Genomic DNA, 21,926 nt, shown 5'->3' with positions numbered 1-21,926 from the left:
CACTACAGACTCACTCTTGACCCCAGCAGCTCTCAAGGCAGAGCAGACACACACTGGAGTATCCCACACATGTCAGTCAGACAGAGCTATCAGCCTCTTCGGGTGATAGTTACACTCTTTTCATTCATTTCTTATCCCCCTCCCTCCCTGAAAGATTCGGATACTTCACATGAGAGCTCAGAAGCCCAGCAGGCACTGTGATTTGTAGCTGTTTTGCAACAGGGACAAAAATGAGCAGCTTGTTCTTTCCGGTCTGAGCTGAGAGTCTCATGTTTCAGCTCCTCCTTCACATTCCAGGCCTGCCCAGGCTCCTCTCCAAAAGCTTCAAAAATGGATTCTCTCACAACTAGTTGTGCTCTGAAATACTCAGTGCCCAAAGCCAGGGTCTTTGTTGTCTTCCTGTCAATGGTTTTGTGCACCACCATTCTCTGCCTGCTGCAACTCAGGTTTTTTAAACCTAAAATCAAAGATTTTTATTCTTTTGAAGTCAAGGATTCACGAGGAAGGATCATTTCCTTGGAGAAGTACAGAGGGAAAGTAAGTTATTATTTTGCTTTTTCCGTCTTGAATCCATACTGACAAAAAATTCGTACATTTCTAGGTAAATAAAAGGTTTGATTATGGGAGTTTTTGGCAGTGATTTGTGCTAAATTTCTGTTCTTAATACAGTAAGCTGGAGAAAATTTATTGTACCTAGGCCAGCTCCAGGAATCAAGTATCAGATCCAGCAAATGAATAAAAGAAATTATATTATTTAGCATAGATTAATATAGCCCAACAGGCAAATTAGTGGATTTTAATGTTGGTTTTGGATTTTGGAAGTTTATCTAGTAAATACAATTTTAGTGCATGTCCTAAATGTCTGCTAAAAAGCACGTCTACATTTTTAAATGTTTATATTTAAACAAAGCTGTGAGATGAAGCTTATAGCTTTGCTATATTTTTACACATATTGACTGAAAAGAAATATCTTCAGCTGATTTTATCTTTATCTGTTTAATTAAATGATAATCAGACAGATTATGTTTAGCCTTCCGACAGGAACCATCATGATAATGAGAAATGCCATTTTAAGATTTAGTTGTGACCTCTACAATATCTATAGGCTTTTTCCTTACTGTTCTAACTTTTTTTTCTGAAGGCAACTTTGGTTGTAAACGTGGCCAGTTACTGCCAATACACAGACAAAAATTACCTCGCGCTTCAAGAGCTGCACAGAGAGTTCGGTCCCTCCCACTTCACTGTGCTGGCGTTCCCCTGCAACCAGTTCGGAGAATCAGAGCCTAGCTCAAGCCAGGAAATAGAATCTTTTGCCAGAGGAAACTATGGAGTAACATTCCCTGTTTTCCACAAAATCAAGATCCTAGGATCAGAAGCAGATCCCGCCTTTAAATTTCTAATAGGTAATTGTTTTCTTTTATGTATCAAGCTTCCTGTAACCATGGTACTCCCATTGAATCCGGGCTGCATGTTTTTGTCAGGCAACGCTGAGGACTGTGGAGAGACACAGGCATTCAGCATACAATTACTCTCATTTCAATCTGTATATTTAAAAATATGGGCAAAATAATTGTATCCTGAAAACATCAGTTTCTCCTCACTGTTTATAAAAACTGCCTACTCTGACCAGCCCAGCTAGAAGCATCAATTTTGTTAGAAATGCTAGAGTTAGAAACACCCACCAACAAAATACCATTCTGAAGTAGGTGATATTTATTTAAGAAAATACTTTTCTTATGGACAAAAATATAGTTATGGGGATCATAAAATTACTGGAAGATTTTAAATAAAACATGCAGATGAGATTTTTAGCTGGGTCCTATGTCCATCTTTATGTAAACTGTATTGTAAAGCAGGTTTATATATACTAGTTATATATAACCACTGATTTTTTATTAATTTGTTGTGTGAACTTCAGGGCCTAGCCTGCAAAATCCTGCATTACTACAGGGAGCATTTACAGACTTAGAACCTCATATTCTCCCAAGCAAAATTAAATTCTCTCTCCCTTCAGCTGACCAAAGATCTCATAGACTCAAAGCCACCTTGAAAAGCCTCTCTGAAGTTTCCTGAGTTTTGAACAGGTTTTGAACCATAGTGATCTATGAAAGAAAAATAACTCAAACATAACCCTTTTCTAACACACCATTTTACCCAGAAAATAAAGTAGCAGAAAACTGCTCTAACCTGTATTCCATTTCCTTGCCTTCAGAGTCTATTTCACTATCTCATAGTGCCTCTTGTCAGAAAACTATTTCAATACCTGCATGAAATCTTTCCCAGAACACTTAGGTGCCATATCCCCTATGATACCTCCTATGTACTTGAAAATTGTTTCTATTGAGGAATCCTTAAGTGATCACCATTGCCATTGTAACTGGGTTTGTTCCTACCTCCTCTTTGGCATGCTACTAAAAACATCAGGTACCTTTGTTGCCCTGAGTTGCCAGATGTCCAGTGGAATTATAGAAGAGACTAGAGCACAAAGGCACCCACTGTGTGTGATGAATCCAGACTCTAAATATCGGTGCCATCATTATTAATATTGATACCTACAAAGAAAAAAATTTTTGCTCAGCATTCTCTTATTTGATGTGCTGTTCACTCACAAAAAGAAGAAAGACCTTTTGGTATATTCTGAAATACAGTTTTTCTCTTCCTGAATTCCTGAATTTCACAATAAATTCCTGTGCATTTTCAATTAAAGTACCTGTTTTCTTAATGTTGCTGTTTTGACAATAAGAAGGCTGAACATCATGCTATACCACCCTTTGCTGCCTGTGACTACCAGCAACAGGATGGCAACAGCACTGTAAAATAATCTAGAGCAAAAGTAGTTCAGTTGCAGCCTTCAAAAAGCAACTTCAATCTATTACTTAAAAAAAAATCAGTTTAGGATTCAGCACCATTCCCAACTTGTTCTTCACTCAAAATCTACTGGAGCTTTCAGTGAAAGCAGCCTGATTAAACCATCACCAGTACATCATCCTGCTCCCATCTCACTTCCCAAAACTGACATAACACTGGGATCCTCTGAATAAAAATGCAGCCCTTTTATTCTCTTCCCTAGTAAGTACAGCACAGTAAAAGTAGGAACTCTTAAACACTTTCACAGGAAGGGGGGAGCATCACTGACTTCCAGCTTTTCAGATCATTAGCAGAAAACAGTAAATCTGTGCCAGACTACCAACAAAGAGTATGGTGAGATTACTTCAGCATAAATAGTCAAAGAATCAGTGCAGGGCCTAGAGATGATTCCAGGTGTAAGTCACTAAAATTATCTGATTTCATCCTTGCAGATTCTTCAAAGAAAGAGCCTCGATGGAATTTCTGGAAGTACCTTGTCAGTCCTGAGGGTAAAGTTGTGAAATTCTGGAGACCCGAAGAGCCAATAGAAAATATCAAACCAGAAGTAACATCATTAATCAGGCAGATTATCATGAAGAAAAGAGAAGACCTCTGAAAAAGCCATTCACCACAGCCTTTCTACATTCCTGGGGAATGTTACTAGAAGCTAAACCATCAGGTGATTTTGCTACTCTTTAGCATTGGTGTTTGCAGTTTTTTTGGATTAATTCTGTCAGTTTAATTCTGGATTGGCTCCTGCAGTGTCCTCGAGAACCATGACAAGGCATTCAGTACCTTGCAGGGAGGGACTATCAATTTGCATCAGGAGTTTATGATTTCTTTTTCTGAATTGCTGACAATAGCTAATTAAGATTGTCACCAGCAGGTAGATAATTAGAAAAAAGGTTTATTAATAAATTACTTAGTATTTACAGAGATTTTCCCCATCTACCAGTTACAAAGAGATTTTATATTCCATTAACACATGGTTGCCCTGTTATGAAAGGCATGGGACCCAGAGACATCCATAGCAGGGTTTCTAGACACACAAATGTAACTAAAGATACCAGCTTTGCAGTATCTTCTCAAAGAAGACTATTGAATTGTGAAGCTGCCAGTTGCAAAAAATTGTACACAGAAAATAAAATTATTAAAAGAAGTGAAAATATTGAAAAGAAAGTTTTGATTATTTTACATTTCAGTTTCACAACACCTTTAAAGTCTTCAGCCTTCTCCATATATGTACTTTTCCTGCAATACAGTGCCTCAGATGTGAGCCCCTCTCCTGCTGGATTCTTCCTCCTCAGACCTGGATGAAGGCAGGGCCTGTGTAAATACTCACAGTTGCTTACAGAAGGATTCAAGGGGCAACAAAAATCAAGAGCCTAAGACATCTTTCTGAGACAGTCCAAAACAATCCTACCCAGCCACCCACCTACCTCTCATCTCTAGAATAAAATGGCAACCTTCAAGTAGAGGTAGAAGAAGGGGATGCAGGCTCCTGGCTCAAGACCCACTCTTCTCCCCTTGCAATCTCCCCAGTCCTGCATGTCACTAACCCATTTCCAGCTCTGTTCCACCCTTCCATTGCAAACTGCCAAGTGTTTTGATTTATCTATTTGAATTAAAGCAGATAGTAATTTAAGAAAGAAACCTCACTCCAGCTATCCATGTCTTGAAGGAGGGCTGAGATAATAGAAATGAGAAAAACCTGAGTCTTGGTAGAATTTTCTGTATGAAAAGGATGGGTAAAATTTGTGCTGTTCTCCTGTAAGACTAACACTGATTAAAAATACCTTGGGTGCTTCAAAATTTTCTCCAGTAAAGACAGACACTCAAGTAAGTAAAAGAGGTGAGAAATTCAAAAGCAATTTTTTTAAAAGAGGGGTTTTTTTCATCCATTTATTGAATTAATTCAGAATGTCACCAAAAAACAAAAAGTCATCTATAAAGAATGTGTAATGATATTGATGTGGAAGATTCAACAAAGTCACTCTCAAACACCTTTTTGGAAAGGAACTCAAACTTAATGCATGGCAATTTTATCCACTTAAAATTTCAGAGCCCAGTTAAGAACTATGTAAAAGTCTCATTAGACCAAATGAGCCTGCTGCTGGTGTTTTAGACCAGCCTCTGCACTGTTTGACATTATCCTGCAAGGTTCCACATAAAATCTGCCAAGACAGTGCCAATCCTTATGCTGAGGTCCTGCATTTTACTCCTGCCTCCTCCTGCATGTACAGTGTGAGAACACTTAGTGGGACATGACAGGTGATTTTTGTCGTATATCTCTGCTGCTCTGATGGAGCAGGAAGGGAACTGAGATATGGACCCTCTCTCCTCACTGGGAACAGTCAATGGTCTGTGTAACTAAGTGGCAGGACAGAGTGCTTTGCCTATAAAAGGTGGATATCTTAACTTGGAAATGTACAAGCCTAAAACATGTATGTCTGTGCATGTGAACTGCCCAAGCTCCCTGATTTTTGTACCACCGAATAAAAAGGGTAGGAATAGAGAAATATTGGGTGTTGTTAGTGGAAAAAATGCCTGATTTATTTCTGGTGCTGCCTGAGAGTTATTCAGCATATGGGAAATTTCACCTGGGTCCTTTAAACACTCAGGATAAACAGTGTGGTATAATATTCTTGTTTGAAAGGGATCAGGAGGGAAGGAAACAAGTATACCTTGTTTGTGACTCATCCACTAAAGCTCATATTGTTTTTCAGAGGACACAGTGTAATCTTGAATATCTCAATGCCATCATTAAGATCAAGTGTCTTTCCTGGTATTCAGAAATAACATGTGATATTAGCATATTAGCAAACAAGTGGACAGAATTACTTAACTCATGGCTTCCTGAATCATATTCACACCAGATCCTAAAAAAAAAAAAAAAAAAAAAAAAAAAAAAAAGATTTTTTCTGAGAAAACAGTCATGGAACTTCTCATTCCACTATCCAGTCACAATGCACTACAACCATCTTCTGAAGAAATTTCAGTATGAATACCTGATTCAACACATTTTGAGTCCTGATTCAACATAATTTAAGTTTTTCAAAATTTGCTGTTAATTAACATTCCTCAACAAATTAACATTCCTCTTTATAAAAAGTGTGCTTGTATTATTTACACATCACAAGACATGCCAGCTCTTGCAATATAATATTTAGGGCAGTTCATTAATAATCCAATCACTCCTTTCTCAAAAGTATATTAGCAGTCATCTGGTAAAAATAAAGCATTTTTAATGGCCAAATCTCTGCAAATTTAGGAAGGCAAATAAATAAAATGAAATTCAGAATAGTGTTATAAAATTAAATATTTATCTGTAGTCAAAAGCCAAGAAAGTAGTGTTAATGCGTGTCTATATAAATATCCATTTAGAGCTAATTTAAAATACAACATGTAAAAATAAAAGCTGCAACATTTTAGACAGATTAAAACCTATCTCTTGAATTCTTAAATAATCCCCCCAGTCTAAGATTAAACTACCTTCCTATGATGCTTAATAAAAATCAGTCCATGAGTGTTAAAGTTATTTTATTTCTATCTGAGCATAACTCTTGCATCCTCCGTCCTAACCCTTCATTCACATCTCAAACTTCCTTCACTCCTTAAGTCTGACGTATTCTTATTTTCATAAACAAATACCATTTAACTGTGAGCTTCTCTTTCCAAAAAGTTACCTGGGAGTGAAAATATTCTAAGTCCATTTGTCATCAGTAGTCCATGTTCCTGTAAATTCAAGTAAAATACTTGTTTGCTGAGCCAACACATCAATGCTCCTTCAAACATTTAGTGGTGTAGGAGAAACATATTTACATAGGGTTCAAACCTGAAACTGTTCCTTAGTATTTACATAATTCAGTAGATTGTTTATAAACTAGTTGATGTAGATGTATAACTGCATGAAATACAACTACATTCACTTATACACTCTCAGTTACTCTTTATTTTAAACCCTGCCTTCACTCAGTCGGCCTAACCTAGCACAGCTCCCTTCAGTCAGGGGAACCAGGCAGGAATTGGAGCAGCTAGGGACCTATGAGGCATTTATAACAGCAGTGTTTATTCTCTTGTCCCAACAGTGATGTGCTAATCTGACAGTGTAGTCAGTTGCTGGTGTGTGAGGAACAGCTAACTAACAATACACTGCCTAATCACCACACACAGCAGGGATGGCCGCGACTCTGCACCCCTTCAGCTGCACTGCTCCTGCTCTTCACTGTCCCAGGCACATGCAGCAGCACCTAGAGAAAACAAGGAACAGCAAAGACTTTCTTCGGCACCCTGTAGATGCCTAAAGCGCCAGGATGAGGAAACAATTAAGGCTGTGCTGGCCGCAGCAGCATGCCTTGACAGAAGCTCGCAGTGTAACATGAATCAAAAATATCAATGTGCTTCCAGCCCAAGTATAGCACTATGTCCCGTTCACACTGTGTGGTTGGTGCAGTTTTTAAATGCATTGATATTAACAAATTAGTTATTAATTTTTGACTAATAAGAGAAGTAATCAGAGAGGAAAAACTCTTAAGGTTGACTTTTTAAATCACATACAACAGAAAGGTAATTATTCTTCTGATGTAGTATTTAGGAAGTTAGTAAAAGTGACTTTAAGCCATTGAGGACTCTAATTACTCAATTAAAAACAAACAAACAGAAAACACCTCTCAAAAAAACTATCAAGCTGCATTTGCCAAATATTAGCATTATTAAAAAATCAAATTAAGACTTAAAATGTATGTGAAGTTTTTAACTGTGCTGCTTTTGCTCTTAAAGAAGCTCCCAAGATCTTAATTTTTTGAAATATTTTAGTTATTTTCCTGTTTCAGGTATTTTAAAACTTCCCGTTACCTTTGTATCTAAAAGTAGATGAACTCCAGAGCCTAAATCAATCAAAAATTCCCACTGTTGTTAGAATAATGGAAATGCAAGATACCACTTGTATTTGCCTGACAGTCAAAGAATGCAATAATCAGGAGAAACAAAAAGATTTCTTATGCAAAAGTAGTAGCTCTCTGTTTTGATGACCAAGGTATGTGGGAAAAGAGAGCAGGTGCATGTTAGCTGCTGTCAGAATTTCAAGCAGCCAACATACACTGCCGACCCATCACACACAGTTGCACCAGCTGCACGAATTCCTGCATGAATCCCAGCACCTTCTAAAGGAATTGCCTTGAATCAGCAGAGATCCAGCCCTGCAGCTGGTGACAGTGCAGCAGTGACTGCTGCATTACGTACAGCAGTCAACTAGCAATACACTGCCTACCAAACACAGGGTCCTTCGGAGGGAGATGCCTCCTGAAACAGTATGCCTGGAAACATCGGTTTTTTCAGCCCAAATTCAGCATTATTCACCTGTTTTAAGGTCCATGTTTCATATGTGTATATATACAAATTCAAACAGTATGTAGTGTTGGGAAAAAAACATCACAGGTAAGTGTCTAAGGAAGGCCAGAGTAAGAGCAATAGTATAAACCCTGCATGGAGTTCCCAGACTGTCCAAAAGGAACTGGATAGTGCTGCAAAACGTTTCTTGTCTTAGTTGTAGGAATACCAATATAGTATATTACCTCCACTGGGTAATTTGTATCACATACACTTACTTCAGTTCTTTTCTCTGTGGGACATTTGCTTATGGCCATTGTTGAAACCCTGCCCTTAGTCTAGATGAGCCCAGAGACAAACCCAGTGCAGTCAATTTTATTTAGAAATTAGAATTATCATTGGTTATTCCATAATTCAACTTACCTGTAGCCACAGCATACTTCTATTTACAGCCACCTGATGGAGAACAAACAGGTTTCAGGACTAAAGCTTACGAGCTTTTGGATGGAGGTAAAAATTTTACCTCCAACATCCAGTTTGATTGAAAGTCCTTTTAAGTCACGCTGGAAAGGAGGCACTGAGTTATACAATTAATATTGTATTTGAAGCCTTCACTTTGTTCTTTCAGAATTGGTCTTAAATCACTCAAAATAAATCTTAACACAAAACAAAACATATAACATTTACTTCCTTGAGTGCTGCTGCTTTTAGCAGCCACAGAAAGTACTGGCTAATTGAGTTCTTGTTCCACAGCAAGAGGAGGCCACCTCAGAGTTTTCCGTGATGCTTTTGAATGAAACAATATGGAGTGCAGCTAGCAGCTGTGGGCACATCAGGGACAACAGCCAGCTAACATGCACTGCCAGACTGCTACATTCTCTTCAGCTTTGGCCATCAGTTTCCCTTCACCACCAAACCCAAAGGTTTGTCTCCCAGAGCTCAGTCATTGGTCACTTCAGAAACATGGTTTGTCCCTAAGGTGTCACTTATAAAGTACATATGTTGAAGCAACATTCTCAGTGTGTTAGAGATTACATTTCTATACTGCTATATCTGTGGCATGCTGCTTGTCTCCTGCCTCGGTGCTTTTCAGTATGGTCAATCCCACCAACATCTTCATTTCCCACTCTATCTGTTTGCATGTCACAGTCTTACCTGGTTTTGTGATTCACGATACAAGCTGCCTGTGTTTTATTTATCAGTTACTGTTCAGCAATTGTTTTTGTGATTAATAAGTTTCCTACTTAGTTTTCTACTGTACTTGTGAGTTCTTTGTTGTGTCCTTTATCATTTACCACTCTCTAAATGTAGGTAACTGAGTTTGCAGTGCCAACGAAAAGACCTCTGCAAATCTATACAACCCTTCAACCAGGTCAAGTAACTTTTGTTTTTAAAGAGTAAACAGTCCCTCTGGTGCACCAGGACAGAAGCCCAAAGGTGTTTTTGTTTCCTCCCCTGAACAGATGTCAATCGACCATACCTTGTGTTTTTGTGACATTGCAGATGCTACACTTGAGCAAGTGTCATAAGGATTAATAGAAACGAATAAAAATGGTATGTTGTGGGGGTTTTTTCAAAATCACTTATTTTCCATGGTTTCCTTCCCTCCTACCTCCCTCCCTCTATCTCCCAGAAAGGTACAGTGGAACTCTCAGTTCGGTGTGTACAAAGGATTGCAAACATCTGTGCCTGTCCTTACCTTAGCCGCTCTCCGTGGGCTTTGCTTTCTGCTCCACTTGAGGTCTTTCCCGAGTGTTCTCATCGCGTCATGCTTGGGAAAAAAAGAACACAGAGACACAACACTTAGCAACCGTGCAGCTCAATTTATTCACCCTAAGTCACCCTCCACCCAGCCTTGCTGCTGGCGAGCCACGGCCCCGGGGACAGGGCAGAGACCCCGAGGAGGACGAGTGCTCCCCAGGGCCGGCAGCCCCCGCACCCCCATGGGACCAAAGCCCCCGCACCCCCACGGGACACTTGTTACCACAGCAAGTCCTCGTCCCTCCTGCTCGTCCTCCGGGCCGGATTTCTAATTTCCTCCGTCTCTGCAGGGCTGGCTGAAGCGGCTGCCGCCACCTCGGGAGAGGTACCCTGATGTGTAGCAGGATCCCTCCCCGCGGGCCGGCTCCGGGCAGGTGCGTGGCGGACACCCGACTCTCTCGGCAACCTGTGCGGCGGCAAACTTATAGCCCGGCCAGCCCCCGGGGCGCCGGTCCCCGCTGGGAGGCGGTGCCAGCTGCTCCGCCGCCCACCGCCCGGTTCCTGGCGCCGCACGCCGTCCTTCCCGCACCCGCCGAGGCGGGAAGCGCTGTCCCGTCCCGCCGGCGGCACCGGGCTGCGCGGCGGCGGGACCGGCTGGCGGCGGGACCGGGCTGTCCTGCGGCGGGACCGGGCTGCGAGGCGGGACCGGGCTGTCCTGCGGCGGGACCGGGCTGTCCTGAGGCGGGACTGGGCTGTCCTGCGGCGGGACCGGGCTGTCCTGAGGCGGGACTGGGCTGTCCTGCGGCGGAACCGGGCTGTCCTGAGGCGGGACCGGGCTGTCCTGAGGCGGGACTGGGCTGTCCTGCGGCGGGACCGGGCTGTCCTGCGGCGGGACTGGGCTGTCCTGCGGCGGGACCGGGCTGTCCTGCGGCGGAACCGGGCTGTCCTGAGGCGGGACCGGGCTGTCCTGAGGCGGGACTGGGCTGTCCTGCGGCGGGACCGGGCTGTCCTGAGGCGGGACCGGGCTGTCCTGCGGCGGGACCGGCTGACGGCAAAGCTCCGGCGCGGCGGGTCCCGCGGCTCCGCGGGCAGCTCGGTGCCGGTGCTGAGGAGCCGTGGCTGGCACCGGGAGCGGGCAGCCCGCCAGACCGGCACCCCTTGCCGCTGCCCTCCTCGCCTCGGCCGCTGGGTCAGAGCCCCAGCCGTGTCCCCTGGGCTGCCCCGTTGCCGTGCTGGGCACTGTTTGGGGCTGCCATCACTCGGCCCCTTCTCCCTACCTCGGGAACGGGGCTAGGGCAACTTCACTGTATCACAGCTTCACAGAATCACAGAATCGATTATTTTGGAAAAGACTTTTGAGATCATAGAGCCCAATCTAGGACCAAACGACCACGTCAACTAGACTAGGGCACTAGGTGCCGTTGCCTCCAGTCCATTCTTAAACTTCGTTAGGAATGACGCCTCCAGCAATTCCCTGGGCAGCCCATTCCAATGTCTAAGCGCCCTTTCTGTGAAGAAATTTCTTCTAATGACGAACCTAAACCTAATGGCTTGAGCCTATTTCCTGTTTTCCTGTCACTGGTTGCCTGGAAGAAGAGACTGACCCTCACCTGGTTACACGCTCCCTCCAGGCAGCTGTAGAGAGTGATAAGGTCACCCCTGAGCCTCCTTTTCTCCAGTAAAAACACCCCCAGCTCCCTCGGCCGCTCCTCACAGAATTTGTGCTCCAGACCCTTCAGCAGCTTTTGTTGCCATTTTCTGTCCGTCTCTTCAGCGCATGCTGCCCTCAAAACCCCTCACGTCTCACATCAGCTGTTTCCCACTGACACCTCGCCCGCTGTGAGGAGCCGGGAGCGAGGTCCGGCGGCAGCGCCGTTCTGAGGCACTCCAGCCAGCCTGTCTGAAACTGACCGCTGACTGCGGTGCCGTTTCTTAGACGAGACTGGGCAAAAGGCATCGCAGCCCTGTACACACTCTCCTCCAGCTCAGGTCCCCAAACCCAAAAGGGAACAAAACCTCACCACTTCGCCACCGTCTTACTTTTGGAGTCTTACCAGACTCCAGAAATAACCTGCTATCATTTGTTTTTACGTGACAGGGAAAGGGAGAAGTTGTAGGATAAAGTGTGAAGAATCGCTTAATGCCAGCAGATGGGTTGCTTTTGCACATGTTTTATGGAACTCGCATGCCGGAGGGACAGTACACAAACTTAGGCGCTCACTTCATCTGAGAAAACCTGAGCAAAAATGTTGTAGGAGAAATATAAAACATGTGTTTTTGAAAGGATAGGGTTTATTTAAATCAAAAGAGGCAGAAAGAGAAGAGTTACCGGTACATGTAACATGTCTCTTTTTTTCAATGTAAGCTCAGAACCATTGTTTTTCGGTCCTTGCCATAGTGTCAAAATTTGGGGTGACACCACTCAGGTTTTCAAGAAACAGGTGCAGGCAGACACACGACATGGAAAAGAGCACTTTTTTCCTATTTCTAGCTTTTGAATGTTAGAAATAGCATTTAAAACTTTCTTTTCTAAGAGTAAGAAACAGAGTACTACTTTTTAAAATATGCTGAAATTATTCTTCACTTTCTTACTGTTTCTAGAAATAAGGAGAGATTTTCCTAAATTTTTCATTGGAAAATAATTATTTGAACCAATATAAAAAATGCTTCTGTAAAAATCTTCTCATATAATTTCTTATTTCCTACCTAATTCTATTTTGCGGCCTCACCATGTAAACAAGTTGCCCGAGGACAATATTTGTATTGATGCATGTGTAATAAGCAATAAAAAAATATCAGTTGATGGAGTTGTTTTGCCAAATCAAAGTAAAACTATTTCAAAAAAAGTGCCACCTTATTACCTTCCTTTGTGCTGGTAAGGACACAACTAAGCACACCCAGCATACAAAGTGGCTGGGTCACTCAGCACCTCCTTAATGCTTTCTGTAAAACAAACAGCACACAAGGCACTGCTAGCATAGCTTCACAAAGGATTGTTTGCAATGCTTCAGTTGCTCGTTTAACTGAATGTGAGTTTTTTCCTACAAGAATAACGTTTAACGAGCACGGCCAAATATCGTCACCCTGCCTAACTGCGGACTCTGGCATGCACTGCAGAGCCAACTCGCTTGAACACTTAATAAATCAGCAACACTCAAGTGAAGTGTATTGAACTGTTACCTATCAGACCAGTGCTTGAGCCTCTTAACAAACCTTTTTCTTACACTGAAAAGTTTCTTTCAGATGAGAAACCCTGTAGCAGTTTGTTTGATAGTGAGAGGAAAGAGGTTACAGTTGAGAACTATACAGCTGTAAACTGGAATAAAAGTTAGAAATCTTTCAAAGTCAACAAGGTCTTGTTCTAGTGAATTAGGATTAATTAATGCTGAACAATTCATTAAAGAGTAAATAATATGGCCCACTGCAACTGGTGTTACAAGCAGTGAGTGATTCCTACCTGTGAACCTTCAACTCATGCATGCACACATGCACCATGAATGGATTATAATAAAAGAGGTTTTTTTATAAAATTTCTACTGAACACTGATAAGCAATGGGAAACATGCCAAGATATTACATTTGGTAGCAGCCTTAAGGTAAGTATCTTCCTAGGTGAAATCGGTGTTAAATAAAAGTAAGCAGGAGTGCCGTGGGGAACTGTGAACTTCATTGTGTTTGTTGAGGAGGATATGTTGGAAGATATTATAACACCAAGGACATCCTAAATATGTTCTTATTCACTTGAAGCACATGCTATTCTGGAAACTGTGTGCTAGGTAAGAGTTTTGTTGTCACTTTGAGATTGTAACTGAATTTTAAACAGAGGTTTAAATGTTTCCAGCATCTCACTGATATGTCTACAAAGTGAAATGAAGTTATCTGGGTTAAGTGTCTTTGTTTCTTTCTCACCATGGATTAATTTTGGGTTCCTCATTATGGAACCTATATAGCTAACTGCTCAGTTATTTCACTTAAGTACCAGAATTGCGGCTGAAATTTTGTAGCTCACTGTAAAAATATTTCCAACCGGTATGTAACAAACCATGTAGTTTGCCCTCACTGGCAGCAGATGGTGCTGATATGTTGTGCCTGGTACTTCCTTGAAAGCTTTGAAAGGTATTCAGGTTATCAATACCGTAATAATATCATTTTTTCTCATCCGTTATCCCTAAGGTCTTTTACTGTAAAATTGCCATCATCATCACATGTCAGAATTTATTGAGATGAAATACAAGTTTGTAGTTAGAAGGTGAGGTTTGGACATCAACAGCAAGACTCACAACATTATCAGAGAATTAAACTCTGACTGAAACAACACATTTTAGGAAATGTTGGATTCATCACTTCCAGGCTGCTGGACAAGGACTGGTTGTAGGACCCAGGCATTTCAGAACATGAAAATTAGGGTGCTCCTTGCCAAATGATTGCTCACAAGATGTTAAGGTAGCTGACATCAGATTCTGGCAGGCAGGGAGACCTCAAGAGCTGGTCATAGAAAATTGCCTTAAAAGCAATAGATGACAGATTGTCTCAATGTCAGAGAAAGAGAGAGGTGAACAAAACTGGTCTTAGGTAAGTTTTTGGAAACTTTTGCTTAAGTAAAGGCCTACCTTGAGAAACCTTGCTAGCTAAGGAGCACAAGGACTTAGATATCAAGGGCATACTGGATACTTATCCCTAGATGATGTAGTCACTGCCTGTGACACTCAGGATAAACCAAGAAAGATGCAAAAAATTATGTTAAGAAAAGGATTAACAGTGTGAGGGATCTGAACATGATTTACCACAGGTTTGAGCTTTGAAATAGGTGGGAAAATTTTGTTGAACACACAGAGGCGAAAATTTGTTTCCATTTTGCAGTTGCAATCAAGAGAAATTTCTGGAAACCAAAGCCTCCAGCTTCCTGCCAGAGGCAAAATTATGTCCAGCTTTGTTATATTCTTACTGAGCAGAGATCCTGAGATATGTAAAGATTTTAATTTTTCTTCCTGTATTTCTTCATTGTTCCCTCTAGATTTTCAGCCAGTATAGCAGAAAGATCCCAATCTTGTTGCCTGCTCAGTGCTTAAGTGCTTCTAAGTGGGTTAGAGGAGCAGCAGTATGGACAAAACACTGGGCTAAGTGTTTCTAAGTGGCTGGCAGTTGTAGTAGTTGGTGGTTCTCGTTTATTAAAGGGGGTTTTGACCATCAAGTATTTCTACCTGCAACAGAAAACAAGGCAAGCAAGGGGAAGGAAGGAATCAGGAAAGAAATAGGGACCCAAATCATGTGGCTGTTCTCATCACATCATTTCACACTGCAGTGAGCAGCTGTTGTTTAGACTCCAGGATGAAATATTGTTGACCAGGTAACTGGAATATTCTGGCAATGAACTCAAAGCTTCCTTTTAGCTGTACAATGAACTCAAAGCTTCATTTTAGCTGTACAAAGGAGAGGTAATTAAGAGGAAAAGAGGAGGAAATAGTTCCTGCTTCTTTGCTGGGGCTCAAATTAAAACTAAAAATTAACATCTCAGTTCAGTACTCTGCTCGTTAGAAATCTCCCATTGCATTTATCTTTGCCAGCACAGTAAAAGTGGTTGTGAACATGAGGGGAGTGAGCTCTAGAAATCACTGTCCACGGTTACTCTTCCGATGAACCCAAACACTTAAACATTAAGGAAGATCACATCCCCTATGCAAACAAGTGAGGAAACAAAGAAAAAAAATGTAACTGTTACTTGTGCACTGCCTTCTGTCACTGCAAGAGTGCATTATGTGCATAGACAGTATATTTAAAAGACTGAATATTGTCTATATACACATTTTTCTGGCTTTTGCTGATTCGTGTCAGACTTTCACCTGTATCTAAATCTCTTTTATTTCCAACTCTGAATTTATCAATAATGACAAACCTGGCTGGCAAGCATATGAGAGTAGATCAAGGCTCTATTTAGCTCAGGGAGGAATTTGTGTCACCTGTTACTTTCTGGTTTTATTGGTTTAAGAAGAGAGAGGTGGAAACAAAGAAAGCCAAGTAAACAAGGACACCAAGAGACAAGTGCATTTTGATAAACCATATTAACTTTCATGTAACATACAGTTGACTCCTAGGACTTTCAGTTTTAATGTGACTTTCAGCTTTCTAGTCTATATCTTCATCAGCACACTATGGTAATTTCCTGGTTTTGCATTTCCATGAACACATCAAAAACTGTCCTGCTAGGTCATCCATCCCAGCCTTTCTCCTGAGTTTTACACTTCTTTTTTTTTTTTTTTTTTTTTTTTTTGCACACTACAAATCCATCTCAGCACATTACTGCAACACTGCTACAGTCTAAGTCACAGCTTCCAACATGCTGGGACCCTGTGCAGGTATTAGAGACTGCATACAATGTAAAACTGCATTTTGTTTAGCCTTGGATAAACTCCAGCTGAACAAAAGAGCCTTTGGGCTCATTGCCAGCTGCCAACTGTGTGCCTAAATAATATTTCATTGTGGAATGCCAAGAGTCTGGATTAATAAACTGCCAAAATAGCACTTGGACATGGTTCTTTCCAAAGCTTCCCTAGCAGCTTCTAGTCATAGCACAATAGTTATTTCTACACTACTAGTACCAAACTGCTGCATGTTATTGTACATTTAAGTATTGCAAAAAGTAATTATGGTTCTGAATAATTATGAATTGCAGCTATATACAAGGCCTCAGGCACCTGCTGTAGGTGATTCCTCTCATTTTGTCTTGGACACAGGGCAAGGGTTCTAACATTCTCTCCCAGATAAGGGTAATTACCTTTAAAAGCACTGTCACCTCTCAATGCAAGCATGTTTCACTCAAGTAATTGCTGACAGGTTCAGCTTCAACAGCTGTGAGTTCCTTAAATTCTGTTGCATCTCCGTATGATTTGCCATGGAAATAAGTCCCTGGTTTCACTTCCAAAGACTAATATTTAGGGAATCATGTCCAACTGAATTTTCAAGGTAGTTGTGTGCATAATCTAAGCTTTCGGTTAAAATGGTTTTTTGGGTTTGTTTTTCTGTTTCACTGTTTCAAAACGGATCCATTTATAATCATCAGCTCAAAATAGATCTTTACAATCTACAAATTTACAAAGATAATATCTGTCACCTCTCTGTTGAGACAAGGACTTCAGCAAACCAGGTATGCAGCTTTTAGATGGCACAGGTTAAGTTGTACCCTCAGCACTTACAAACTTCAGGGTGAAGATACCCAGTTTGCACCTTACTCTGTAGGACATGTTAATCTATTTCAACTCTTTCACTTTTTAAGCTTCTAAAACCATTCCTCGATATTCAGGGTATAGGTACAGGTCAAATAATCTCTGCCAACCCACAATTCGTAAAATTCCTTCTCCCCACAAGAGATACAAATCCCTTCTAGCCCCTCTCAGAGATATGTGAGCCTCCAGTCCTGCAAAGACCTTGGAACTTCTGGATTCCTGAACCCACTCAAATGCTCACTGAGACAAAAGGCACTCTGAATTTCATCTGGAGATACAAATTCTATTTCACAATTAAAAAGAGAGGAGCACACTATGAACATACACAAAAATTGAACTATACTAGAGACAATCAGACCAAACAAGAATAAAATGGTATAATGTTTTAAAATAAATATCTATCTGTTTTATTGATAACACCTTTCACATAAAGAGGCCAGCTGAGGGATTCAGCTATTGATTTTATCCTCATCTCTTCCATTCCTCTTTGTTTTTTTGGCATGCACTTGCTCTGCACTGCACACCCCAGAATATCCTGAAGTATTGCCCATTGCTCCAATCATGTGAATGCAGATTTGATACCTCTGATTAGATTTCTGAAGAATGCTGTATAGAAGTGCAATCATCCCTAGGGCACCAATCAATTGTGAAGAAAATAATATGAAGGAATTTCCTAAGAGAAAAAAGACCTTATTTAGAGATATTGGAAAGCTGAGTGGCGGTTTGCCACAGGTTCAATAGTGATTTTGTAGCACTCTTTACCTCTCACCTTGAAAAATGCTGCAAAATGTCCCAAGGCCACAACCTGTTGGAAACCGAAGTGAAATATGTTAGGAAACCTTCTTCACCTAATTCTAGCTGAGTTCCACCTGAGTCAGGAAATTACAAAGATACAAAACTCTGGTGACAGAGAGAGAAAGCCCATTAGAGTATAACAGTAGGCATATTTATTCTACTTTCAAGATAAAACTCTTTGCAGCCAGTAAGTAAACTGAAAAGTAAAGTTCTCAGGCATTCAACATCAACTAAAGACTGTTTTTACCATAAATCCAAGTAGGTCAAGGGACATGCCTGGAAAATTCAGGCTTTAGGAGTAAATGGCAAGATGGATATAGTCAGATTTCAATGGATATGTTCAATAAAATAGCAGCTATGTCCCCACCGACCAGCAAGGAAACACAGGCTCTCCTAGGTGCTGTGGGGTTTGCAGAATGCATATTCCAGATCACAAACCCTCAGATCCTGAACTCTCTCTATCACATGACATTAAAGAAGAATGTGTTCAGGTGGAGTCCTGAACAACAACGAACTTTTGAACAAATGAAACAGGAGATTGATCATGGAGCAGTCCATCGGCCAGTCAGGGCAGGACAAGATGTAAAAAATGTGCTCTACACTGCAGACAGGCAAAATGATCCTTCCTGGAGTCCTGATGAAAGGTACCCAGGAGACTCAAGGACAAGCCCTGGAGTTCTGGAGTAAGGGATACAAAAGGTCTGAGGCCTTCTACACCCCAGCTGTAAAAGGGATCCTTGCAGCTTATGATGGGATTTGAGCTGTGTCAGAAGTGATTGGCACTGAAGCACAGCCTCTTCTGGCATCCTGACTGCCAGTGCTGGACTGGATGTTCAAAGGGAAAGCGCCTTCCATGGAACACGCCACTGATGCTATATGGAATAAATGGATTGCTCTGACCACACAGTGAACTCAAACAGGAAACCCCTCAATCACCCAGAGATCTTGGAATTCATCTCAATCTGGCCTGAAGGTGAAAATTTTGGATTATCATCACCAAAGAAGAAAAGGTTGCACATGCTGAGGAGGTCCTACACTACAATCAGCTGCCAGAAAATGAAAAGTGATTCACTCTCTTCACCGATGTATTGTTGGGACAGATTGAAAGTGGAAAGGTGCTGTATGGAGTCCTACACTAGTGACAATGTGCATCCAGTCAGTTCACAAAGCTGAAAGCTGTCCAGCTGGCTTTAGACATCACTGAATGAGAGAAATGATCAGTGCTCTGTGTCTATACTAACTTGCTAATGATGGCAAATGCTCTGTAGGGGTGGCTGGACTGATGAAAAAAAGACCAATTGGCAGTGCAGAGAAAAACCCATCTGGGTTGCTGAAGTGTGGCACCTCTGCCTGGATGGAGAAGTTGGCTATAAAGTACATTATGTAGGTGCACAATACCCAAGAGTTGGGCTGCTGAAGAATATCAAAACAGTGGAGAGATGGATCAAGCTGACAAGGTTGAAATGTCTCAGGAGGATCTGGAATGGGAACAAGGGTGAATTATTTCTGTCTCAATGTACCCATGATGCCTCAGGTCACCAGGGGAGAGATGCAATATCCAGATGGGCTCATGATCAAAGGGTGGACTTAACCATGGACACTCTCTTCCTGGTTAGGCAGACTGGTTACATCACACTACCAGAAACCCACCAAGGCAAGCTTTATGTGTTTACAGTGGAAATAACCACAGGATGGCCCTTAGAGAAGGCATTTTGGATTAGTCCTGCCTCAAGCGAAGGCAATTGTTTTTGCAAAGGGATTGTTTCTGCTCAAGGACTTGGATGCTCTTGGTAGGTAATGCAGAAGGACACAGAAACATGTGTACCTCAAGGAGGTTTGATTTTTGGGTGGGAACAGTCTGTAATACTGAATTGTATAATATTGGTTGCTGAATGACACTGCCACTTGTATGTTTTAACTACCATGGGCAACAAGGATGTACTGCTCCAAATGTACAAATTCTGAGCTGATGCAGCTCACAGCCAGCCAACAGCACACAAGCCCTCCTGCTCTGGAAGATGTCTAGGAAGGATAGAGCCCAGAGCCATGGACTGCATGAACTCAACAGACATCTTGAAGGGATGGCCATTGACTACAGAAATAATACCTCTACATGTACATTTTTATATCTTAATCTATATAGATACACATATGTATGTATAAATATATGTATATATATCTATATGGATAGATATATGTATGTAGATGTCAGAGCCATGTGGGTCAGAGCCTGGAGGTGTGCCTCAGTTTTTATGTGTCAGGTGGGGGGAAGTAAGGAATCCTCACTTCCAAGAAGGAAAGAGCCATGGGTGCCGTATTGGTCTCTGTCTCAGTGTCTTGGTTTGAAAGGCAGGTGTCTGCTAAGAAAGGCAGGATCCTCTTTTTGAAATGGAGAATGTAAACCTCCTCTCTCCAAATTATTATAAATTTGAAATTAAGGGGCTGTCAGGCAAAGATATGGGAAATAGGAGTAACAGTTCTTTACTAAGAATAATTAAAATAGAAATACAGTATTACAAAGAGCAAACTGGAAAAAAAAACAAAAAAACAAAAAAACAAAAAAAAAAAACCCCAAAAACACAACCCACCGACATACAGTATTACAAAGAGCAAACTGAAAAAAAAAAAAACAAACCACCGACAGAGTCAGAATACAACCTGACACCCTGCCAGTCAGGGTTTTGGTAGCAGTCCCATTAAATGGTGGCTGCAGTCCTCCTGCAGTGTTAGATGTGGTTCAGCTGAAGCAGTGCTCCTGTAGAAGGTGCAGTTTTCCTCTGAAGATCCAGGGATGATGTGGAAAGGTCTGGCTTTCATAGCTTAAAGGAGATGTATATAGTGTACTGCTAGAAATATGTTTATAGCCTAACACCATGACCATGTTGCACGACAAACACTTTTTATCAGTGTGTATCTCTATGTCTGATGGTGCTCCTACGAGTCTCACTGAGAAAAACCTTGTTCTCATTAGCCAATTTTCAGCCTTTCCAATTAATATGTAGTCAAATTAAATAGATTTTAAAATACACTTACGATAATTTTCTACTGCTTTTAGATTACACCTCAAAATTAATCAAGGATCCTTTTTCCATAGAAAACTATGAGTAACAGTAATCAATGGAAATGCCATAGCAGGTTCACTGAAAAACTGGGGAAAACATATTTGTAATTCTGAAAAGACTTGAAGTATCAGCAAGATCAACAGCAGTCACAGTCCAACAGGGTGGTTATTTCATTGTTGCATCCTACAAGAAGTGTACACTTTTAGTGTGGCACTTCATTTCTGAGGAATTAATATTCTTATGAGCATTACATAATTGTACATACTGTATATTTTGTGTTTAATTTCACAAAACACACAGAGAGGAATATATATATATATATATATATATATATATATATATATATAAGCTACCTTTTGTTATCGATTTATTCCCTGCTAAATTCAGTGCAGACAGGAAGGTTCTATCTCTTCTGTCTGCTGTCAAACCATAGCTTTCATACAGGGTTTTGGCCAAAGTGTCAAAGGTCTTCTGCAGAGAAGTAAATATCTCTGAAGTCCTCCCGGAGCTGAGCCCGTAGCACCCCAGAAAGGGCCTCAGCACCATTCCTGCTAGAAAAATGTTAGTGCTGCAGACATGAACGACCTCAGATACTCAATGACCACTTTTGCAGTCTCCTAGCAGCCATACAACTACATGTTGTGCTGGCAACAACAACCATTCTGCTTCTGAATACATCTTTGAATGCCAAAAGCACAACAGTATGTGCAGGGTTTCAATTCCCCTAGGAGGTCCACTGAGGTGATGATGTGCTGTCAGCTTAACCATCGTACAAGCCTGTCACAATTGGACTGTTTTTAATGTACATAGACTCATGCAAGGATACTGGAAAAGCTGAATGCTGAAAAAACAGTAACTTTACAGGGAGAAAATCCCTACCCCAGGTGGAGCAGTGTGTCACTTGTGTGCTACAGAAGTACAAAAATACCAGGTACTGTTTCAGGAGTGTTAGTGGCTCAGCTTTCAAACTGGG

General features: G+C 41.4%; 1 protein-coding gene across 2 annotated transcripts; it reads left to right on the top strand.

Moving 5' to 3' along the window:
* The first annotated feature begins 310 nt into the window (after positions 1-310).
* Positions 311-4,026, top strand: GPX8 (glutathione peroxidase 8 (putative)). Of its 2 annotated transcripts, XM_056514628.1 has the most exons (3): positions 311-537; positions 1,142-1,403; positions 3,300-4,026. In XM_056514628.1, the coding sequence occupies exons 1-3, from the start codon at positions 331-333 to the stop codon at positions 3,461-3,463; spliced, it is 633 nt and encodes a 210-aa protein (XP_056370603.1). In that variant the 5' UTR covers positions 311-330; the 3' UTR covers positions 3,464-4,026. The 2 variants fall into 2 exon arrangements, with proteins under 2 accessions (XP_056370603.1, XP_056370604.1); XM_056514629.1 differs by lacking the exon at positions 1,142-1,403 and having other exon boundaries at positions 3,300-3,368.
* Positions 4,027-21,926: the final 17,900 nt, after the last annotated feature.

The sequence above is a fragment of the Oenanthe melanoleuca genome, chromosome Z, assembly GCF_029582105.1.
Source record: "Oenanthe melanoleuca isolate GR-GAL-2019-014 chromosome Z, OMel1.0, whole genome shotgun sequence".
NCBI lineage: Eukaryota > Metazoa > Chordata > Aves > Passeriformes > Muscicapidae > Oenanthe > Oenanthe melanoleuca.
This window is presented reverse-complemented; position numbering and strand designations above follow the sequence as displayed.